Source organism: Zingiber officinale, chromosome 6A (assembly GCF_018446385.1).
Source record: "Zingiber officinale cultivar Zhangliang chromosome 6A, Zo_v1.1, whole genome shotgun sequence".
Lineage (NCBI taxonomy): Eukaryota > Viridiplantae > Streptophyta > Magnoliopsida > Zingiberales > Zingiberaceae > Zingiber > Zingiber officinale.
Genome location: NC_055997.1, coordinates 114852309 through 114876259, shown reverse-complemented (window position 1 = coordinate 114876259; position 23951 = coordinate 114852309). Strand labels below are relative to the sequence as shown.

The 23951-nt window shown below is 37.5% G+C and overlaps 1 protein-coding gene and 1 pseudogene across 1 annotated transcript; one reads left to right on the top strand and one right to left on the bottom strand.

Annotated features, from left to right (window-relative positions):
• Positions 1-487: 487 nt before the first annotated feature.
• On the top strand, positions 488-12897 carry LOC121995186 (annotated as a pseudogene).
• Positions 12898-15309: 2412 nt separating this feature from the next.
• LOC121997575 (ubiquitin carboxyl-terminal hydrolase 23-like) lies at positions 15310-23019 on the bottom strand. The gene is made up of 10 exons (XM_042552055.1): positions 22314-23019; positions 21952-22066; positions 21569-21679; positions 21225-21397; positions 19998-20324; positions 19781-19906; positions 17985-19296; positions 17797-17890; positions 16754-16923; positions 15310-15758 (listed from the first exon to the last, which is right to left on the bottom strand). Exons 1-9 carry the CDS (start codon positions 22584-22586, stop codon positions 16758-16760), a joined length of 2697 nt encoding a protein of 898 aa, XP_042407989.1. The 5' UTR covers positions 22587-23019; the 3' UTR covers positions 15310-15758; positions 16754-16757.
• Positions 23020-23951: the final 932 nt, after the last annotated feature.

The following is a 23951-nucleotide window of genomic DNA, read 5'->3' as shown; positions in this document are numbered from 1 at the left end:
AAAAATTAAAAAAAAATGAAAAAGTGGCTCCATAGGCATGAAACCGCTCCTTCCCAAATGGGGAAAAAACTCCCTCCCACTATGGGAGGGAGTGGGAGGGAGCTTCTTTCTATTGTCAGTGGGAATTTCTTAATTTTATATGTCTATCCTTGAACTTATATATTTAACCTTGAATTTTTCCTTGAGTTTATATGTCTATCCTTGAACTTTTTCTTGACTTAAGGATAGACAAATGAGATCTAAAAAAATGAAATGATAGATTATGATTTTATATGTCTATACTTAAATTTTTCCTTAAATATATCATTGCTCTTCCTACAATACAGCTCGGACTAAACAGCCAAAAATAAGATACATCATCACTCGCATTTGAGCGGTGGACTCCGCTCAGGATCAGTGGGTCCCACCATTCAAATGTGAGAGAGATTGAAATTTTTCGATCGGATTCGAGGTTGTGCCATGCAATGTCCCGAACAATCCCGAGAAAACCAAGAATTTCAAGATGTACGACAAATATCCGTCAAAAAGTGTGATCCTACTACAGTTGCCATGAAAGTAAATGAGAGCCAACCAATAGCTTTCACCTATGAGGTTACCTTCATCGAGAGCGATATCAAGTGGCATTCTTGTTGGGATGCATATTTGAAGATGGAGGGAGCTAAGGTTCGCTGGTTCTCAATCCTTAATTCACTAATGGTGATTGCTTTCTTGGTAGCATCGTTCTTGTGATCTTATTGAGAACTGTAAGAAGGGACCTTACCCGGTATGAAGAGTTGGATAAGGAGTCACAAGCACAGATGAACGCGAGGAACTCTCTCTCTCTGGGTGGAAACTTGTTGTCGGAGGTGTCTTCAGGGCCCCAAGTCATCCAATGTTGCTTTGTGTTATGGTGGGTGATGGAGTGCAGATTCTAGGCATGGCAGTGGTAACCATCTTTTTTGCAGCACTTGGATTCATGTCCCCTGCATCTCGGGGGGCCCTTGTCACAGGGATGTTGTTCTTCTACTTGATTCTTGAAATCGCGGCTGGGTATGTTGCTTTAGGATGTGGAAGACGATCAAAGGAGTCAGGGCCGTCTCAAGGTTCTATGAGGCCCTAGGCCAAAAAAAAATATTTAGACCTTTAATATTTTTTTAAAAAAAAAATTTCCCTCACCCTTTTTCATTCGGACTTGGGACCGACAATGGTGGGTTTAAAAAAAAATTTTAAAAAAAATAAACTATTAATTTAAAATAAACTATTAATTTAAAATAATTTTTTATGTAAAATTTAGTTTTCTAAATTTTTGAGATGCAAAATTAGTAATTAAATCTTTATATTCGAGTTTTGATAATATTTTTTTTCAATTGATAAAATTGCTAGATTATTTAATCTTTCTTGAGACATTGTTGAACGTAAATAAGACTTTATTAATTTTAATTTTGAAAAACTTCTTTCTGCCGAAGCTACACTAACAGGTATAGTTAATAATATTCTATAAGCTATCCATGCATTTGGAAAAGAATTTAATTTTTTTATAAGGTTCAATACCTCAAGTGCGCGGTTTTTAATTCTGGATTTATTATTTCTCTTAAAACTTTTAATTCTAAAAATAAATCTAAACCATCAATATCAGATAACATGTCATGTTTTAAAAAGTTTTCAAGATTTAAACACTTTATTTTTAAAAATTCATCATCAAGTAATTTTAACTTTTCTACATCATATAAAAAATTAAAATTATCTTCATATATTTTAAATTGTTCAAATCTACTTTGAAGTGAAGAAATGGCATGGTCAATAATATAATGAAAGTAATTAATTTTAAAAGATTCTTCAGGTGAAAGCTTCACTTCATTAATTTTATTCTCATCAAATCGTTTATTTCTTTTAATTACACGTTTTTCACGAAATTTTGGTTCTGTATTCATTTCATTTGCAATCTCTTTAGCAGAAATCATAGCAGATATAAATTCATTTTCTCTATAATCATTAAAAAAAGAAACAAGACCTTTTAACTGATCTAATGCAATAGCAATGTCCATATCTTTATATTGTAAAAATTTACTAACAGTGTTAACTGCAAATAATATATCATACCAAATAACCATACCTAATAGAAATTCAAAATTTTCAAACTCATATGTTGCTAAAGAATTTGCTTCACTTTTTGTTTTAGGATCATCACTAGTTTCTGCAAGTTTATATAAAGCTTCTTTTATCTGTGGAGCTTGATATTTTATTGCTTTAACGCTTTCAAGATGACTTTCCCAACGTGTTTGTGATAATGGTTTAAGAGTTAAATTAGAAACATGGTCTTGTAAAATTTTCCATCTTTTTGTAGAAGAAGAAAATAATGAGTAAATACGTTGTATCACACCAAAAAATGTTATAGCACTAGGACAAGAATTAGCCATATCACATAGTACTAAATTAAGACTATGACAACCACATGGTGTATAAAAAGCCCTAGAATTTATATCTAACAATCTCTTTTGTACACCTTGTTGTTTACCTTTCATATTAGCTCCATTATCATATCCTTGTCCTCTTATGTCATTCACATCCAGTTCAATTTTCTTTATTATATTAATAAGCGTATCAAAAAGACCTTTTCCTGATGTATCATCTACTTTTAAAAATTCTATAAAATATTCTTCTATTTTGATTGGACTTGTTGAAATATCTACACATCTTAATATAAGAGACATTTGTTCTTGATGACTTACATCAGGAGTACAATTAAGTATAACTGAAAAATATTTTGCTTCTTTTATTTTTTTAATTATAATATTATTTACTTCTTTTCCTAATATATTTATTAACTCATTTTGTATATTATGACCAAGATAATGATTATGAATTTTACCATTTTGAATACGTTTAAGGTGTTCTTGTATTATATGATCAAATTCTGCTATCATTTAAATTAAACCTAAAAAATTTCCATTGTTATCTTGACAAATTTTCTCATTTGTGCCACGGAATGCCAAATTATTTTTTGCAAGATTTTTAACTATAGCAATAATTCTTATTAATACATTTTTCCAATGTTCTTTTTCCTTATTTATTTTTTCTTGTAAATTTTGATCAATGGTTTTATTTTTAAGCAATCTCATTTCAATATCAAACCAAATATTCATATTTATAATATGTTCACTGCTTGTTTCATGACTTTTAAGCTTGGCACTAAGATTTTTCCAATCACAACACCCTTCGTTTGCTAATTGAATTGTAATTGATTTTTGACTAAATAATTTACAACAAAAACAAAATACTTTATCTAATTCTTTTGAATATATTAACCATTTTCTATCATGTTTTTCTCCATTGGGTAATTTTCGAATGTAATGAATCATAGAAAAATGTCTAGAATTTTCATCATTTGGAAAAGAAATATTACTTTCTCTAATTGGACCCTTTTCAACTAATAAATCTATTAAATTTGTATTTATATTTTTCCATTGTGCTGGATCATATATATTTTGAATAATAGTTTCATCAATATTATTAAAAAAATTATTTTCATGATTTATTAAGTCGTCTTTTTCTTCTTCTAAATTATAATTATTTTCTTCATTAATATTAATATTAATATTTGATGAATTTGTTGTATGATCATTAGAAAGTTCTTGATAGATTTCTTTTTGTCCTAAAGTATTATCTGTTGGTGCAACCTTAGGTCAAGGTTGACCTGGTTGACCCGACTCAAGTTGACTTGACTCGAGTTGTATTTTGATGTTTGACTTGGGAAGATTGTTGATGCAACTTTAGGTCAAGGTTGACCTAGTTGAGTTGCATGTTGATGTTTGACACTCGTGAGGGAGTTCTATTCTTGATATGGGACAAGAATAGATGTTTGGGAGATTATTGGTGTAACCGTAGGTCAAGGTTGACCTGGTTGACCTGAAAAGTCCAAGTATGGAGACTTGGCACTGGAAAGGTCCAAGCAGGGAGCTTGGCATGCGAAAAGTCCAAGTATGGAGACTTGGCACGGGAAAAGTCCAAGTATGGAGACTTGGCACTGGAAAAGTCCAAGTATGGAGACTTGGCACGGAGAAGTCCAAGCAGGGAGCTTGGCACGAGGGAAAGTCCTGGTGAGTGAAGCCAGGCAGTGGGAAAGTCCTAACTGGGATGTTAGGCAGTGTGGAAAGTCCTGGTGAGTGAAGCCAGGCAGTCGGAGAAGTCCTGGTGAGTGAAGCCAGGCAGTCGGGAAATCCTGGTGAGTGAAGCCAGGTGAAAATCCTAGTGAGTGAAGCTAGGTGAAAGTGGAAGTCCTGGTGAGTGAAGCCAGGCATTCGGGAAAGTCCTGGTGAGTGAAGCCAGGCAGTTTGGAAGTCCTGGTGAGTGAAGCTAGGCAGATTGGAAATCCTGGTGAGTGAAGCCAGGTGAAAACCCTAGTGAGTGAAGCTAGGTGAAAGTCCTGGTGAGTGAAGCCAGGCAAGGGAAAATCCAGATGGATCAAGGGTGATCGGACATCTGGTGTTGGGAAGTCCAAGTAGATCAAGGGAGTGATCAGATACTTGGCACGAAGAGGAAAGTCCAAGTGGGTCAAAGGGATTGACCGGACACTTGGTGGAGAGTCTTAGCAGGTCAAGGGACTGACCGGATGCTAAGCATGATGTACCAACAGGTCAAGATTGACCGGATGTTGGTTTGAACTTGGTTTGGGCGAAAACCATGAGCTGGATCGATCTGGTGATCGATCCAGTGATACCGCGAATATTCTGATCGGTCTGGTGACCGATCAGTAACACATCAGTAGCATACTGTGTGATAACTGATAGGTCTGGTGACCGATCAGGAGTCGATCAGAAGCTGAACAGGAGCGAGGGACCAAAGCCTGATCGGTCTATGGACCGATCAGGAGGTTCCCTGATCGGTCCATGGACCGATCAGGGACGGAACAGAAGCAAAGCTTCTTCCCTGATCGGTCCCCAGACCGATCAGGAAGTTCCCTGATCGGTCTGTGGACCAATCAGGGACGAAACAGAAGCAAAGGCCTCTTCCCTGATCGGTCCACAGACCGATCAGGGTTCTAGCCGTTGCGACGCAACGGCTAGTTTCTTCTGTCTTCTTCGCAGGTTATAAAAGAGGTTGAGAAGCTACTGTTGAACTTCTTCTTCTTCTTCTCTTTGGCCCTGCTTCTTGCTGTGCTTGAGCTTTGCTGAGCTCTCTACTTCGTGAAGCTTCGTGTGAGCTTCCCCGGCTGGTCAGCTGCTGCTATCGTTCCGTGAAGTTGCTGCTTCGTCAACGGAAACCAGTCGAAGGCAAGATAGTGTGTGTTTTTACATTCTTATTGTTCTTGCTTCTTGTTGTATTTCTTGTACACTTATCTTGCTGTTGCAAGAGACTTTGTGGCGAGGTTTCTCCACCCACAAGGAGTTCGACATTAGCCGGTTCTCCGGGGACTCATCCACCGACGGATTGATAGGGCTCGTCCACCTTACGGACACGCCGAGGAGTAGGAGTATCATCTCCGAACCTCGTTACATCGATGCGTTGAGGTTTGATCTCTTTCTTTGTCGTTTCTACATTGTATTTTCACTGCGCTAACCCTAATCGTAGGAAGAAACGCGAGAATTTGGGGTCGGCTATTCACACCCCCCTCTCTAGCCGTACGAAAGATCCTAACAAGTGGTATCAGAGCGAGGTCGCTCTTCATCGGATTAACACCCGTGGGAGCAAAGCTAGAGATGGATCAATTCGGAGAAGACATCACCATTCCACCCTTCTACAATGACAACTTCGCATATTGGAAGGTAAGGATGATGTATTTTCTTAGGACTAATATGTGGAACTGGTTTTGTGTACAAGAAGGGTTTACTCCTCCAATGGATAAAGAAGGAGAGCCTCTAGAGAAGAACAAGTGGACAAAGGAACAAGTCCATCAATCCACGATCAACAATGAGGTAACTAAAACAATTGAATTTTCATTACCTACTAATATTTTGCGTAAGATAGGTGAATACAACAATGCCAAGGAGTTGTGGGATAACTTGGCCAAGTACCATGAGGAGAGTTCCACTTCAAGCCATGAAGAGGAGCCTAGTGAGCCAAGTAGCTCACATCATGGAGGGAGCGAATTGGGAGTTGAGGGCTACTCAACATCCAAGGAAGAAGAGGAGGAGAGTTCCTCTTGTTCAAGTTCGGAGCAAGAAGAAGAGACATCTACCTCCGGAAGGGATGAGGAAGAGAGCTCACACCCATCCCCAAACCTAGGTAACTCAAGCATTTCAATTTCAAATAAGTTACATATAATATGCTTTGAGTGTAGGGAATTTGGGCACTACAAGAGTAAGTGTCCAAAGAGGGTAAGGAAGACTCCACCGGCGCCAAAGGTCAAGGTAGCCGGAGTCCCGACACGCAAGGGCAAGGAGCACGTGGTGTGCTTCCAATGCAAGCGAAGGGGACATTATCGGAGTCATTGTCCGAGGGGGAGGCAACCTCACAAGGGCAAGAAACCGAGCACTTCTATAGGGGGAGCTAAGGCAAACCCTAAGGTATCATTTAAGTCTCATTCGTGCAATACTAGTAAGATACATGCTAGAAATTTTATTGCACTAGTCAATAATGATAAGCATGATAACATTAGAAATCAATACACATGCTTAGGTGCCAAACATGTGAGCCTAGATAAGGATAACCCTAGGAAAGTCAACCCTAGAATTACCTCATCTAAGGTTAAGGAGAACCTAGGTAGGAATCCCAAATCAACTAGACACATGCCTAGGAATGCCTCAAAGAAAAATGACAAATCAAAAATTGAGGTATTAGAGAAGGAGAATCAAGTCTTGAGGTCAAGACTTGATACTTTGGAAAAGGCTCTTAAGAACTTGGAGAAGTCATCTCTAGGGTTTAAGGGTCAAAAACCAATGTCCAAGGACAAAAAGGGTTTGGGTCACAAACCTAAGTCCCAAGTGGTCAAGCCCACTTATCATAATGTTCCATTCAATTATGGAACAAAACCTAGGGCTAGGAAGACCACCACCAAGGTCACAAGGAGTCACCCCTAGAGTTGATCTTGATGAGTCCCAAATGACCAAGGCTTTAAAGCCTAAGAGGGTCATTAGGAGAGTTGCTAGGAAGTCATCCCTAGTGAATATTTAGTGAACCCAATGAGCTCTAATAGGTATTGGGTTCCTAGGAGCATCTTCTCTACCCATAGATGGGTTAGAGAGTGTCAACTCAATTAGAAGGGTAGTTAACCCAACTTTGAGGAAATTGACACTCAAGGAGCATTTTCAAGGTCTTGATAACCTTTGGAAATGAAAAAGAATTATTATTTACTCCTTAAAGAGTAAAATGTGCCATTATGGAAAAGAATGATTTTAATTGGCACAATTTGAGGAAAACCTAGAGAAATACCATAATTGGGATTTGGGGTTTCCTTAGGGATATATGGGCAATCTAGGGTTAGATTTTAAGTTAGCTAAGGCTAAGGATACTTAGATACGGATTTAGGTATTTTATTTGAGCTAACTTGCCATGATTGGTTGCCATATGCCATGCCATGACATCATATTTATTTTATTATCATTTGAAATGTCATGATAATACTTAGGCTAGTTTATATGTCATGTGTTAGTTTAGTTTCAAACTTTATGCCATGACATCATGACATTGGCACATGTTCTCATTTATGATACCATTTTATGCCATGTCATCATCTCTTGCATTAATAATCAATTGAATTGATTTAAGGATGAAAAACATATTTTGATATTGAGATCAAATTTGTGTTTAGAAAATGCATGAGACCTTAGCCTAAGATACCTAAACCCATATCTCACATCAAAATTGACATGGATGTGCTTGATACACTTTAGATGTGTGTGAGATATTAGGATCATGAATTAGGATCAAGGTGCATAGTTCTTGTACCTAGATGAGCCTAATTCAAGATATGGAGGATCATAGGGAAAGCTTGTGTACAAGTTATGTGCATATAGCCCTAAGATTATGGTCCTAAATTCAAATGGTTTTAAAAGCATTTTAAAATTGATTTGAAAAACCTTGATGAAGCTTTCCTAGTGATAGCATTCATCATTGAACATTGTGATACAAAGTTGAGTTAAACTTGAACTTTTTCAAAGTTTTTGAACTTTGTATCAAGATTGAAAAATGGAAACTACTTTCATAGAAAACTATTTTTCCATGGTAGTATATGTTATGAGGAATGTATCCTCAGAATTTCACATTTTTGAATTTTCTGGAATTTTCTAGGAGTTTCTGAATTTCGGAAGGACCTATCGGTGTACTCCTGGATCGGTCGGGGACCGATCCAGAAGTCTGATCGGTGCGGACCGATCCTGAAGCATGGATCGGTGCGGCCGATCAAGATTCCGATGAGCAGGTGCGATCGGTGAAGGCCTGATCGATGCGGGACCGATCCATGGGTTTCGATCGGTCCGGGACCGATCGAGGCGTCCGATTCGATTTCATGTTGGTCTGAAATTTCAGGAAGTTGGGTTTTGTAGATTTCTAAGGTTTGGAACTCCCAAAGACATTGTTGGTGCAATGGTCAAGGGGAGTTGGCTTTTAGGAGGTTTTACTCCTTAAGATTTTTAAGGATTAGTGATATGGGATTATCACTAAGTTGATTGTTGAGTTTAGTATCAAGGGGGAAATTAAGAGTTTCAATGAAAGGTATGGGACTTTCATTAGGAAGAAACTCTTGACCTTGATACTCTCCTTTTTCTTTTTGATGTGTGTCAAAAAGGGGAGAGTGCGTATTGGAGAGTGAGTGGAGGACCCAAGTTAGGTTATCGGTTTAACCTAAGCTAGGGAAGAATGTCAAGGAATGTTCGAGGAAGAACATTGGAATTCTTTTTGATGTGTGTCAAAAAGGGGGAGAATTATTGGAGAACCCAAGTTAGGTTATCGGGTTAACCTAAGGGGAGAATGTCCAGAGAATGTTCAAGGAAAGAACATTGGACATTGGAAGATGGTTGGAAAACCTAAGTTAGGTTATCGGGTTAACCTAACTTGATTATGATTTTGTCAAACATCAAAAAGGGGGAGATTGTTGGTGCAACCTTAGGTCAAGGTTGACCTGGTTGACCCGACTCAAGTTGACTTGACTCGAGTTGTATTTTGATGTTTGACTTGGGAAGATTGTTGATGCAACTTTAGGTCAAGGTTGACCTAGTTGAGTTGCATGTTGATGTTGACACTCGTGAGGGAGTTCTATTCTTGATATGGGACAAGAATAGATGTTTGGGAGATTATTGGTGTAACTAGGTCAAGGTTGACTGGTTGACTGAAAAGTCCAAGTATGGAGACTTGCATGGAAAGTCCAAGCAAGGTTGATCTGAAAAGTCCAAGTATGGAGACTTGGCACGGAAAAGTCCAAGTATGGAGACTTGCTGGAAAAGTCCAAGTATGGAGACTTGGACGGAGAAGTCAAGCGGGGAGCTTGGCACGAGGAAAGTCCCAGTGAGTGAGGCGGTGGGAAAGTCCTAACTGGGATGTTAGGCGGTGTGGAAAGTCTGGTGAGTGAAGCAGGCGGTCGGAGAAGTCACGTGAGTGAAGCCAGGCGGGAAATCTGGTGAGTGAAGCGGTGAAAATCCTAGTGAGTGAAGCTAGGTGAAAGTGGAAGTCACAGTGAGTGAAGCCGGGCATTCGGGAAAGTCTGGTGAGTGAAGCCAGGCGGTTGGAAGTCCCGTGAGTGAAGCCGGGCAGATTGAAAATCCGGTGAGTGAAGCGGTGAAAACCCTAGTGAGTGAAGCTAGGTGAAAGTCCCGTGAGTGAAGCCAGCCAGGAAAATCCAGATGGATCAAGGGTGATCGGACATCGGTGTTGGGAAGTCCAAGTAGATCAAGGAGTGATCGGATACTTGGCACGAAGAGGAAAGTCCAAGTGGGTCAAAGGATTGACCGGACACTTGGTGGAGAGTCTTAGCGGTCAAGGGACCGACCGGATGCTAAGCATGATGTACCAACAGTCAAGATTGACCGGATGTTGGTTTGAACTTGGTTTGGGCGAAAACCATGAGTGGATCGATCCGTGATCGATCCGGTGATCTGCTGAATATTCGATCGGTCGGTGACCGATCGCACATCGAGCATATCGTGTGATAACCGATAGGTCGGTGACCGATCGAGTCGATCGAAGCAGAGCGAGGCGCGAGGGGCTGATCGGTCGGGGACCGATCAGCCTAAAGCCTGATCGGTCCCGACCGATCAGAGCCTGATCGGTCTATGGACCGATCGGGAGGTTCTGATCGGTCCATGGACCGATCGGGGACGGAACAGAAGCGAAAGCTTCTTCCCTGATCGGTCTGCAGACCGACCGATCAGGGACGGAACAGAAGCAAAGGCCTCTTCCCTGATCGGTCCACAGACCGATCAGGGTTTGTCGCAACGGCTAGTTTCTTCTGTCTTCTTCGCAGGTTATAAAAGAGGTTGAGAAGCTACTGTTGAACTTCTTCTTCTTCTTCTCTTTGGCCCTGCTTCTTGCTGTGCTTGAGCTTTGCTGAGCTCTCTACTTCGTGAAGCTTCGTGTGAGCTTCCCCGGCTGGTCAGCTGCTGCTATCGTTCCGTGAAGTTGCTGCTTCGTCAACGGAAACCAGTCGAAGGCAAGATAGTGTGTGTTTTTACATTCTTATTGTTCTTGCTTCTGTTGTATTTCTTGTACACTTATCTTGCTGTTGCAAGAGACTTTGTGGCGAGGTTTCTCCACCCAGAAGGAGTGTTTGATTTAGCCGGTTTTCCGGGGACTCATCCACCGACGGATTGATAGGGCTCGTCCACCTTACGGACACGCCGAGGAGTAGGAGTTTCATCTCCGAACCTCGTTACATCGATGCGTTGAGGTTTGATCTCTTTCTTTGTCGTTTCTACATTGTATTTTCCGCTGCGCTAACCCTAATCGTAGGAAGAAACGCGAGAATTTGGGGCGGCTATTCACACCCCCCTCTCTAGCCGTACGAAAGATCCTAACATTATCTTCCGGTAAAAATTCAATTAGTTTTTCATTTAAATTTTCAATTATATTATTTTCTGAGTTTTGATTTTGATTATTAATAATAAATCTATCGAGTGCGCCTTTTTGAGATTGAATAAATTCTTCTATTTTTCTTTTTTTTCATACGTTTCATATATCCAGAATCATATTTTTTCATAGACATATTGATATTAAAATAATATTAGAAAAGAAAATATAAATCTCTATTATTTTATCAAAATAAAATTACTTAGAATTAAATGAACAATAAAATCTGATTTACGCCGTGTAGTTTTAATACCTGCACAAATATAATAAAAAATAAAAAATATTAAATTTGATTTGAATCGGTTAATTTAAGCAGTTTATATTTTATAATAAATTATACTTAACAAATATATAATAAATGAGATAAGTGCATAAATAGTAATTTGTTTGCGAGAGAAGAAAAATTTTCATACAACTACTAATAATCTATTTTTCCAATCATATTTCATATTTGGATCTATTTCATCAAGACATCAATAATTTATTATTCATACAGAATAATAAAAAATATTTCAAGAATGAAGAACAAATTAAAAAAATATTACTTGACGATTAAGGAATGCGAAGGGTGTTTTGTTGTATTCAGGAATCAGTATCGAATCACCGTCGAGATGATAAGAGACAAAAAATACAGATTAGAGAGGATGAAATTTAAAGGATGAAAATATGAACAAGATGAGACTTGAGAGTACGAGTTTTAAAACGTTCTGTAGTGGACAAGTGGTTTTATATAGATTATAGAATTATATGAGAAGGCCGAAGTTAGGTGGCTGCATGCTGAAAAGTTTAGATAATTAATTAGGTGGCTGCAGGCTGAAAAGTTTAGATAATTAATTGAAGTTTGAAATTTGAATAGGTGGCTGCAGGTTGTACAGTGGATATTGCATGGAAATCGAAGCGGCTTTGTAATGTGCACAGTAAAAAAATAGATGCGGCGGCAGTACATTAAAGATTACTGTGCACATCTGCACAGAAATCGAAGCGCCGAAGCAGTTTGAAATGAAACACTCACTTTTAATTAAAATTAAATTGTAATTATTAAATATATTTTTTAAAAATCTAATATTAATGGGCCCCAATTATATTGAGGCCCTAGGCATAGGCCTTATTGGCCTATGCCTTCAGCCGGGCCTTAAGGAGGCGATCATTTTGGTTGGGTTGCTGTTTCCTGGCGCGTTGCTGGTTTCTTCCCTGGCATTGCATTCCTGATCCTCACAACATTGAATTTCCTGTTGTGGGGTAGCCATAGCACTGGAGCAATCCCAATTTCCTTATTCGTTGTGTTGCTGCTGTTGTGGTTCTGCATCTCACTTCCACTTACTCTTACTGGTGGATTCCTTGGTGCCAAGGCATCACATATTGAGTTCCCTGTTCGGACTAATCAAATCCCTCGCGAAATCCCTCAGCAGAAGTACCCATCATGGTTACTAGTTATCGGAGCTGGGACGCTACCTTTTGGTACTCTCTTCATTGAGCTCTTCTTCATAATGTCTTAGTCTTTGGATGGGCCGAGTCTACTATGTTTTCGGCTTTCTCTTAATCGTGATGATTCTCCTCGTTGTTGTTTGCGCGGAGGTTTCTCTTGTCCTTACCTACATGCATCTATGTGTGGAAGATTGGCAATGGTGGTGGAAATCATTCTTTTCATCAGGATCCGTAGCTATCTACATCTTTTTATACTCGATCAACTATTTAATCTTTGATCTCAAGAGTCTAAGTGGACCTGTGTCTGCCACACTCTACCTCGGCTACTCACTCTTCATGGTCACTGCTATCATGCTTGCTACTGGTACTGTTGGATTCATTTCATCCTTTTGTTTTGTTCACTACCTCTTCTCCTCTGTCAAACTTGATTGGTCTACTCCAAAAAGCAAGACCTGTCAACTGAAGACGCGAAGATATTGGCACTACTTGATCAAATAATGATAGAGAAAAATTGGGTAGCTTGAGAATCTACAAGGAACACGATGGTTCTTGTATGCTTGTTATCTTTAATTCTGTTAGTAGCTATGCCTTATTTTTTTGTTACCTGTTTTATACTTTTTTAGTTAACGAATGAACTTGATGAATCATTTGTTAAATTATGTCTTTTATTTCATAAGCATAAATGAAAATATATCATCTTCTTTTCCTGTTTAGGCACATGTAACTTGTAGTGCAACTCTTTGTTTTATGAATCGTTGTAATGATAACTGACTAATATTCATGATTACTCCTATGTTTTCCACTATTGTGCTCGTCTTTAGTTCTCTGGTGGGTTGCTGATGTCGGTATGTTCTTTAGCTTCATTAATTTTGCCTGTTCATTTTTTAAAGTACATTGATTTTTTTAAACATGAAGGGATTAAAAGATCACAGATTTGAATCCTGAAAATAATCTTTTGTAAAAGATAAGGTAAAATTAAGTATAATGGATCTTTCCCCGAGACTCGTATAACGAAAACTTCGTGTACCAAACTACTTTTTTATTGATTTTTTAACCATTACCACTCTGCAGACCAAATCAATTACTCCAATATGAATATTGCTTATTATTTGTTCAAGAATCATTAATAATGAGTTAATTAAGATCAGATTTTCTTAGATGCTAGACAATTTTCTTTTCCCTGGACGACATAAAAAATGGTTGCTCATATTCACGAGAAAATGAACTTTAAGTGATGTCGGATTTATACTTTTGTCATGAATGACACTTGTGAATGATGATAAAGACAGACACGGTTGAGACTCGAAGTCCGTTGAAGACATCGATTTAATGGGTGTGTGTTTGATTGAGGGTTATCTTTAATAATTTTAATTATTCATATAAGTTTATCAACGAAACTTCTGTTTAATTTAGGTAATCGATAATTCTCGAGTAATATTTCATATCTGACACGTCAGCAAAAAGGACATGCAACCCGGAATAAAAAAATCTCGGAAAATTGAATTTTTTCTTGATTCCGGATTTAACGAAAATTTTTTATCCAAAATATCCTCGAATAAGAGAAAAATATGATAGAAAAGAAAAATTGTAAAGAAAAATAAAAAAATATATAAAATAAAATAAAAAACTTTTAAAAAATAAAAAAATGTAAAAAAAATTAAAAAATAGAAAAAAACATAAAAAAATAAAAAAATGGAAAATAGGAAAAAAATTTAAAAAATAAAAAATGTAAAAAAAAAATAAAAAAATAGAAAAAACATAAACAAAATAGAAAAAAATGTAAACAAAAAATTTTAAAAAACTTTAAAAAATACACATAAAAATAAAGAAAAATGTAAAAAATAAAAAATAAAAAAAATGTAGAATTTAAAAATAATAATAATAATAATAATAATAATAATAATAATATATGGTTAGTTTTGTAGCTAAGGGTAATATAGTAAAATATTAAATTAAGTTATTCATTAAAATTTTCAAACAAATAAATTTTTAATGCATTACCCAGGTTGAATCAAACAACATTTGATTATATTTTATTCTCCATAATCTTGATTATATGATTACTTGATAATCACATAACTAATATTATACATAATAACTTGAACTAAACGTACCTTAAAAATTATTATCAATGGTCTTTTCCACGAGACTCGTAAGCAGGAATTTTATACCCCACATTTGGCATATTAAAGGCATAGTCAATCTATTAGATCATCAAACCCATTTTCACTTGTTTGTTCATTCTACTTTTACCTAATCCATTTGGCATACTAAAGATATATTTCCTATAAAAAAAAATAGAAACAAAGTATGAAAAGATATTCTTTCAAGTTTTATAAAATAATAGTAATGAAGTACCATTAAAAGAAATAGCAACTCGAAGAATTGAAATTTCAAATTCATTTTTATAATAAAACATATATATATATATATATATATATATATATATATATATATTTATATAATTTCACAAAAAATAATTTAAGAAAGGAATAACTATTCCTGCAATCCCAGAACCATCTTATTTGGAATATAAATAAAGGTATTACCGAAGGTTCATTCAACTAGTTGATTGGTTTAGGTCAGAACGCTTTATTCACAGCAATGGTTAACGCACCAACTGAACCATTTGATCCGAACCAGAAACCCACTTGAAACTGGTACTCATTGATCACATTGCTGACCAACATACGCCAATACTCTGGTCACAAATGGGAATGCAAATCGTTAGGACAAATATTCCCCTGATTTAACCCTTCCTAAAAAATGTAGGACCGTCCCAGAAAAGCCGTTAAGGTCAGAGCTTCACCTATTACTCCAACAAATGGAATTGCAAATACATCTAGATACAATCAACCTTGACAAATCGCAAAACTAGTCAGTCTTGTCGCTATTTGCAACAAAACAATGTTGGGCACAAACTTTCCGGTCAACCTACTATAATATTCACTTCAACCAGGAATGTTTTAAAACATAGTTAGGGAGACATGAGCACATCTGGGAGAAATTGGTTCGGATATAATTTACACTGGGGATGAAACCATTTTAGCAGCTTCTGCTCACGTTCATGCACTCGAAAACCAACACAAATACACGAATAATACAGTACAAGTTTGCTCGTAAGCTGACCGTACTCAGTAAGTAACAATTACTAAGCAAAAATAATAATCAGGACTTGAATTCGCGGCTTATGTTTGCTTCTTGGAAGCATACCAGCTCTCGGCAAATTTTGCATCAACAGCAAGGTCCACCTTAAGGAAATTTTCGCCAAAGAAGGGCTTGGACATGCACTCGACGACTATGGACTTCGCAAGCTCTGCCAACTCAGCAGGTCCTTCTAGTATGACTTCATCACGCACCTGGTTAGAGTATATTGTTAGCAACTTTTGTAAAACCTTAGAACTCATTTCCACTACAACTATTGGGAGGATCAAACTACAAAAAAAATTACAGCAAAACAAACTCAGAGAGACACATGAAGAATGGAATCATCAGGCAAAGGACTTAATTTGTATATGCGCAAATAGTTATGTATAGGTTCTCCCTTTCTACTGAAAACCTCCGGTTACAAGAGAAAAAGGAACAACACATGAAGTCTGAAAAATCAGAACTCCCAAAGTAAAATGGTTACATTTTTGTTTTACCTTTGATGAGTAGTGCTTGAGCCAGACTACAGAAACTAGCGTATTGAGAAGTTGGAAAGAAAATAAAAGAAAAGAACAAGATGGCCAGCTTAAGTAAACTCCAATTTATCCATCAAGCAGCGTGTGTAAAGAACAAAATTCTATAAGGAAACAACTAGCTTTTCTAACCAAACATTTCATCTACCCCCGCAGTATCTGAGTTAGACACCCGAAATTCCAACACGGATACACCAAGATAGATATCTATACTCCTATGGGTCATGTGTAAGAACTTTGAAAAATATTTATTGGGATAATCATATCTGAGTTGATAACTGTCAGTTGACCGTTGTCTAGCTGCTTTACTAAAGACATTAGCAATTAGGCAATAACTTTCAAAGTCTCCTAGCATAACAAGCATGTAATGCAAATGGGGAAAAAAAGCTAGGAAAGGTACTTCAGCATAACCAATAAAATATTTCTGACTTCTTGCTACAGTCACTATTTGTATCCTTGTTTCCAATTCTTTTGGGAAAATCTTGGCGATTAACAGGAGAAAAAAGAAAAGAAAAAAAGACAAGTCTTTGCATCAAACATTTTTCCTAAAAAAACGTTTGCATTTGGGGCCAACTTGTTCAGTTGCTTTACTAAAGACATTAGCAATTAACTGAAATTTTGAAGAATCTTAAGATAACAAGTGTCGTAATGCAAATGGAGAATTTATTGTCAACCTTGTCAACATATCCTGAAGGGTTGGTTCGCTGATTGCTCGGTCTCAAATTTTGCCTTGAAATTCTGTCGCGCTTTTTGGTTGGCAGTCTGTTGGAATAGGTTCGGCCCGTCAAAAGACTGTAGGGATTTTCTTAACTTCTTTCGTTTACCACGGTCATATTCCTCATTCCTGAGATAAGTTGTGAAACTGAATTTAGGAAAGGAAACAACCAGAGTTGCTGCAGGTTTAATGATAGAGGCTACAACTTAGCAACAACAGTATTATCTAGGAATCTATTATATGTCACAACCTGCTTAGATGAAAACGTGTCAAGTTTGACCACCAACCAAAAATATTTAACCCAAATTAATAGTAACTCTCGTACCCAAGATTTAAAGCTTATTGATCAGTTCACGACTTACAATATGAGAGTAAAATAGAGTGCCACAATATTCCTACTCGGGACATCAAGATCCAAAGTGCAATTGTTGCCTAGGATCATCGCTAATCAGAAGCATATGAGGCCCAATGGTATCTATACCATCAAAGTAACATTTTCCAACACTTTACTATGCATAAGATTAGGTTGCTTTGGTACAAATTGTCACGAGTTGCTTAGATGGGAGAACTAATCCCATTCAAGTCCAACTAATGGCCAAATTGCTCAAGTCCAATTTAATAGTAGTTCACACACCAAACCTGGTAAAGCTTCCTTTTAGTCTACAACATACAATGTGAGATTTATTGGGTTGCCACAGCATCATTTGTCTAATAATAAGTGAACTTCTCAGATAAAGTTCAAATGGTTAGATTATTAAAAAAAAATTAATTTGATAATCAGGATTAAAGAAAGATTTATAATACACAAACTTCAACATTTTTGAATGAAATGACTACCAAAGAAATAATCTGGCGTTATGCACGATCGTATAACTAGACAAGTGTTGCCAGATCATCCTTTTGAATGAAAAAAACTACCAAAGAAATAAGCATGGAGCTAATGAGTACGTCAACTTTCTGTGGGAATAAATTATACTGCATAATCAAGGCAAAGAACCTTACCATTCATCTAATACATAGCCAATACTGGTACTTCTAGAACTTTCTAAACCATTCTGGCTTAATTTATGCAATTTAGCATCATCCCATCTAGGAACTGCATGCCAAAAGATAGCCAATAACTAAAACACTGCAATGCAACCAAATAGCAAAAAACAAGCACAACCATATTGCAGGATGTTGATACTCACCAGAAATCTCCAAACCCATCATAAGCATATTCCTAAAATCTTTCTGCAATCTTACTTGGTCACCAGCAAAGGTGACTCTCGAGTTAACTGATTTTTCAGTGGGATTTGAGCTAATTATTGGCAACTGAGGGGCAAAAATCACATCTTTCCCATTCACCTCTTCATTTTCAACAGTGAGCCTTGAATTAAGTGATTTTATGGTGGAATTTGAGCTAGATATTGGCAACTCAGGGGAAAGAGTCTCATCCTTTTCAGTTACCTCTTCCTTTTTGTCCGCATGATCAAATGATTCATTGCAGTAGTTCCTGATCTTCATAGCTTGGTCAATACTTCCTTTGATCATTTCAGATCGAGAATGTTTTGATGAAGAACCCTTACCTGCAGAAACATTATTAACAGCCCCAGACGTGGGCAAAGCCTGGTCTTTTTGACGGCCACACTCATGTTTCTGTGAATCTTTTAATCGTAAATGGAATTTTTTGTTTTTCTTGGATCTTTGGATCACTGACAAGTTTAAAGAAGCAAGAAATGAACGACCAAATGGCAGGCCCTTCTGGGCATATTTAGCAAGCCTCCTCAGTTTCATGGGATTATGCAGTTTCTTCAACATTTTTACTGAAGGAGCAAGATTTTCCTGTTTAGCATTGTCTTCTTCAGATTGCAGATTAGATGAGTGCCCATTTTGATGTGCACATTGGAGTGGACAACAAGAAGCATGAGATCTTTCATCTTCACCATCGACATTCTGGGGTAGATCAGAGAAGCTATTTTCAACAGCAACTTGGAACAGACCCTTCTCTGCCACCGAAACTTCATCCACCTCCTTCAAAACCTTTTCAACAGGAAGCTTCACTGGACTTTTAGAAAATGGTGCAGATGTTTGCCGCAATCCTTTCTTAATGGAGCTTCCGTCTTTCAAAGTGGAAAGTTTCACTCCAAGTACCTGGTTATTATTTTGTAGTTCAGGAATTTTATTTTTAGAAGTGCCACCATTCAGCAAGGGAGACAGCATTTGTGTTGAAAGTTCATTTGATGAAACATTCATAGCCGAAGCAGAATGAGCAACAGCACTTGAAATTTGCAATTGGGAAGAGGTGGGTTCCATAGGACTATGGCATTTTTCTGTCAAACCATTTTGAACAACACCATTCAAAACCAAGGATGACTGGGGAATCAATTTCTTTCCATTTTGATTAGCCCTGTCTTTGCAGAACAAATTTTCAAATCCTTTGGGTATAGAACTTCTGTTCCGTACATAAAATAACATATATGCTTTCTGTGCCAAAACAGTCTTCTCACTTACCTGGTGTACCTGCAAATGAATGCTTGACAAATGAATAGAGGAATTTATTTACCATGGGTATAAAAATATACAAATTGCATCTTACTCATGATTGAAAAAAACTTTGCAAAAACAATTCAAATATTGTGGTCATCCGTTGTACTTTTTTCCATTTTCCACATTATCCTCTCAATTCAAACAGTTTCAACATGCAACTTTCAAATATGTTCCCAAGACATGTAACTTCATCCTCCTACCCCCTAAAAGGATAGAACAGATAGATCCTTATAGATCCACTGCTTTGCTTCCACTTATATGCCTGCTTACTATGCAGAACTGTACATGTTTTCCACATTCACAAGTACAAGCAGGGGAACTTTTTTTGTTAGTTTCTTTTAATTTATCACAAGTAGCATGGAAATTTAATATATAATCACACAGGTGTATTTTCAGAAACTTTTATTATCATAGCTTGCAAATTACGCCACATTGGTGGAATGAGAAGTTGTAAAACCTGATTATCATCCAGAGAATGCCACAAGCCACTTGAGGTACGAACATAACAATAATAGTGTCCAGAGCGGGTACTCCACCCTGCATGTACTAATACACCATAAAGTGTATATTTTAGATTTCCACCCTGAAATTTTCAATAGGGAAACAGATTAGAAAAGAAAGCACTAGCCTCTAAAATATGGAGTTACTAGACAATTTATTTATATTTTGACTACCTGTTGATCGCTGACAAAAGGTTTTAAATCCAAACTTGGTTCAAATTCCACTTTTTTGTCAATCTTTTGACCAGGATCATGAGAATAAAAACGCTTGAGATGAATGGTAAGAACATGGGGAGCCTTGTAAATGGTAAGTTGCTTGAGGGCCTTGACTTTCTCCTTGCAGTTTTGGCACTGGTATTGCTTCTGACCTCCATCTAATTGCTCCACCTTGGTGTAATGGGCAAGTGCCTTAAGCAAAGAGTCAGCCTTCACTATTTCAAGACTCAAGTCTAAGAAGGGATCAAACTTATTAGAAGAGTAGTTACACTGCATGCATTTAACCTGCAACATGTTGTAGATGAATGCAGTGTAATATAAGATACACAAGAACCAAAGTTACTGCGTTAGAAGTTTGTACAATTAAAGACATACGAAAAAAGATATTAAAAAAACACTTATCATTTGAATTTACCATAAATGTTTGACAAGTATGGGAGACATGCATACTCAAATTACACATTTATACATCCTTTTACATTGAGCTCAAACTTTTGGAACAAGTAAACAGCCATACAATAAGATATCGTACCAGATCAGAAAGGTCCTGAGTAAGAATACTATATATGCAATAAAACATGCCCCTATTCAATAGATTTCATGTGCTGAATTTGAAAATCCAAATCTAGTTAAGTATGCACACTTACACATGGAGTGTTAAAAATATGAATGTATAAATCCATTTTTCCTAATATCGTGAGCTTATGGGATAAGCGATCGGCCAATCAAATCTAATAAAAAGTAATGAGAATAAGCCTAAATTAACTCATTAATCAACAGTCCAATATATCAAGGTTCGTCTAATATGAGTGCCAAAAGAGGAAAAAACATATTGTAAATTATTTGCTGAGCGAAAGGATTTCTCAAGTATTTAAAAAGATTTAAAAGGATCAAACTTATATCCATCAAAAAGTATTACACTATGGCCTTCCCATGCCCATGAAGTATGTAAATAACATGATTAATGACTCCACAAGTATTGAACCTTATATTAACCATCACAAATCAGATTCCTAGCTCACATAATATTTCAGATAAAAAAAATGCATAAGCATTTATATTTTGCTCAAACATATATGTGCCTTCAGATTGGTTTTCTAAGATAAATTATCCTTTAGAGAGGTATTTCCTAAGATTAACCATATATTCAAGATTGCAAAGGCATCATCAAGAGTGTTGATATACCTGACTCTGCAATCGACCACCAAATATCTTGTGTACCAAGCTTTTTTCATAGGCACTGGGGGACTCACTTGGTACTCCAGATGGTAAACAGCATTTATGCATTGATTCTAGCAAGTTAACCATATACTCATGAGCATCTTCTTGTCTTGAATTTTGGAAACTGCGTGACACACCTGATTATTAATAGTTAAGGTTTGTGATTTAAAGAAAAAACAAGCAATCCTATCAAACATGATGGTTTCAGCATTTACAGTCATTAAGTAGAGAGTTTAACCAACATATGAATTCAACAAAAAGCCACATATGAGTAATCTATACATAAACATGTAAGATAAGAAGGATACAACGTAAGTTCTTAACAAAATGTGAAGGTGAAACTATCTTTCCACTTGACTGTAAAGCAGTAATGACATGATTCTGAAGGGCACACATTGCACAAAATCCAGCAGTATGACCTGCAGTAACAAATTTCAAAAACCTTTTAAGACAATAGTTTCAAAAGTACTACGAAAACAAGACAGCTGTATAATGTGTTACCGAGCAAACAATACAATGAATTCATCTAGACATTTTAGTCAACAATACAATGGCTGTATGAAAATATGCCTGAAGAGAGGCACATTCTTGGTTTATACTTTCGGCTGAATGGAAAATATGCAAGAGGCACTTTCTTGGTTTTGTGAAAATATGCACAAAACAAAAACAATGCAACTGAATGGAAACTTACAAGAAGATTTATGCTTTCCACTTTGCAAATAAGCTGCAAAAGGTTCAGTATATGTAAGGCACTGAAGAACCGAATTAAGAAAACAAGTATTGCCGAGATTTGCCAGACCAGCACCCTGCAAGATAATCCAAATGTAAGGAGAAAAATATAGTGATAGAAATGTTTGCAACGAAAGTGGAAAGATGTTAAGATCAAATAACACAAAACCACCTTCCACATTTGGTATCGGTCAGAACTATGTGAGATAACTTATTAGAATATGTGGAGTAAAATGAATATTTTTGACGATGAGAGAAAAATTCCATATTTGCTCCCAGATGATAAAAGATCTATCAGCCAAATTCCATGGGAACCAAACTTACTATCCTCCGGAAGGTGATTCTACAGCTAAGCTCTTGATCGAATCCAAACTCGTAAAACTCCGACTCCACCGATCGATTCCCCTTCGACGGCATGGAGACTCCTCCTATTTTCTCTGCAGATGTACCGGGACCCGAGCTGGGGTTCAGAGTCTCGAGGCGGAAATCCCCGTTGGGAAAGGAAGACAACGGCTTCCGATTGGGATGGAACTCGATCCTCCTATGGAACAAGGCTTCCAACTGAGCCGTGACGGAGATGGCCGCCCCCTCCGCCATCGCGAGAAAAGCCTGAGCCGGAAGGGCTTCTAGGGTTTTGAGCTTAAGGACATTCAGCGAGTAGGGGGCAGAGCGTCGCGGCGGTTTCGGGTGGCCGTGGGTGGAGCTTCGTTTTCCCGAACTAGTCCTCCGAACCCGATGGATCCGAATGGAGGAGAGTTTAGAGGGACTATCCGATTCAAATACCCGATTAAAGCGTCGCGCACGGATCTCGAGGAGGGGACAGCGTCGCGGTGAGGGAAAAACCTATGCGTTGCGGCGAGGAACGGCGTCTGTCAAGGCGTTGCGACGAGGGCGGCGTCGAGGAGAGGAGAGGAAAGGGTAGAGCTGCGGCGACGATTGCGTCGAGGAGAGGGAAGAGTCGTGGCGAGAACGCGCCGCGGAGAGGGAAGAGCTGCTGCGAGGAAAAGACCAGGGACGGCGTCACGAGGGGGAAGAAATTTATTAAGCAAATAAAAAAAAAAAAATTGAGGTGGACTGCCAGATGGATGGTCGCTCGCGAGTCTCCCACTCAGGATAACTGTTCTATATATATATATATATATATTAATTAAAGAATAATTTTTTTATAAATTTCACTAACTTTTTTTTACATTAGGAGTAGGTTATTTAGATTTTTAGTTTATTTTTTTAATTATATATATTTTTAATATGAGATTAATTTTAATATGATTTTATTGAATAATGATAATGGATATAAAAAAAAATTATTAGTATAGAAGATATCTGATCTTTCATTTGATATGGGATATGAAATTTAATCTGAATCTAATCTATTGTCATCCCTATCAGGCATTGCAGGAACTCCAATATGAGTATCGGCATCGTGATGGCTCGGGAAGAAGGATGGGGTGTCGATGTCTCGTGTGGACGGAGGCGACACTAGCATCTCGCATGGACGGAGGCGACGCCGATGGACGTGCACTCGGTTGCCGGCTACTCCGGCAATCGCAAGGAACTCCAATATGAGCGTCGATGTGTCATATGGCCTGGAAATGAGAAGGATGGGGTGCCGACGTCTCGTGTGGAAGGAGGCGACGCAAGCGAATGTGCACTCAGTCGTCGGCTGCTCCAGCGATATCACTATAGGCACTCACGAGGGGAAGAAGGTGTTCGTGAGGGGAAAAAAAAAGGAACAATGCAGGAAAGAGTTTAATTAAGACTTAGAAATAATTATTCCTGCAATATCAGAAGTTCAGAACCATCTTAATTGGAATATCAAGAAAGGTATTACGGAAGGCCGGTTCAACTAGTTGATTGTTTAGGTCTGAACGCTTTATTCACAGAAATAGTTAGTGTGCCAACTGAACCAGTGGATCTCAACCAGAAACCTATTTGAAACTGGTAACCGTTGATCCCATTGCT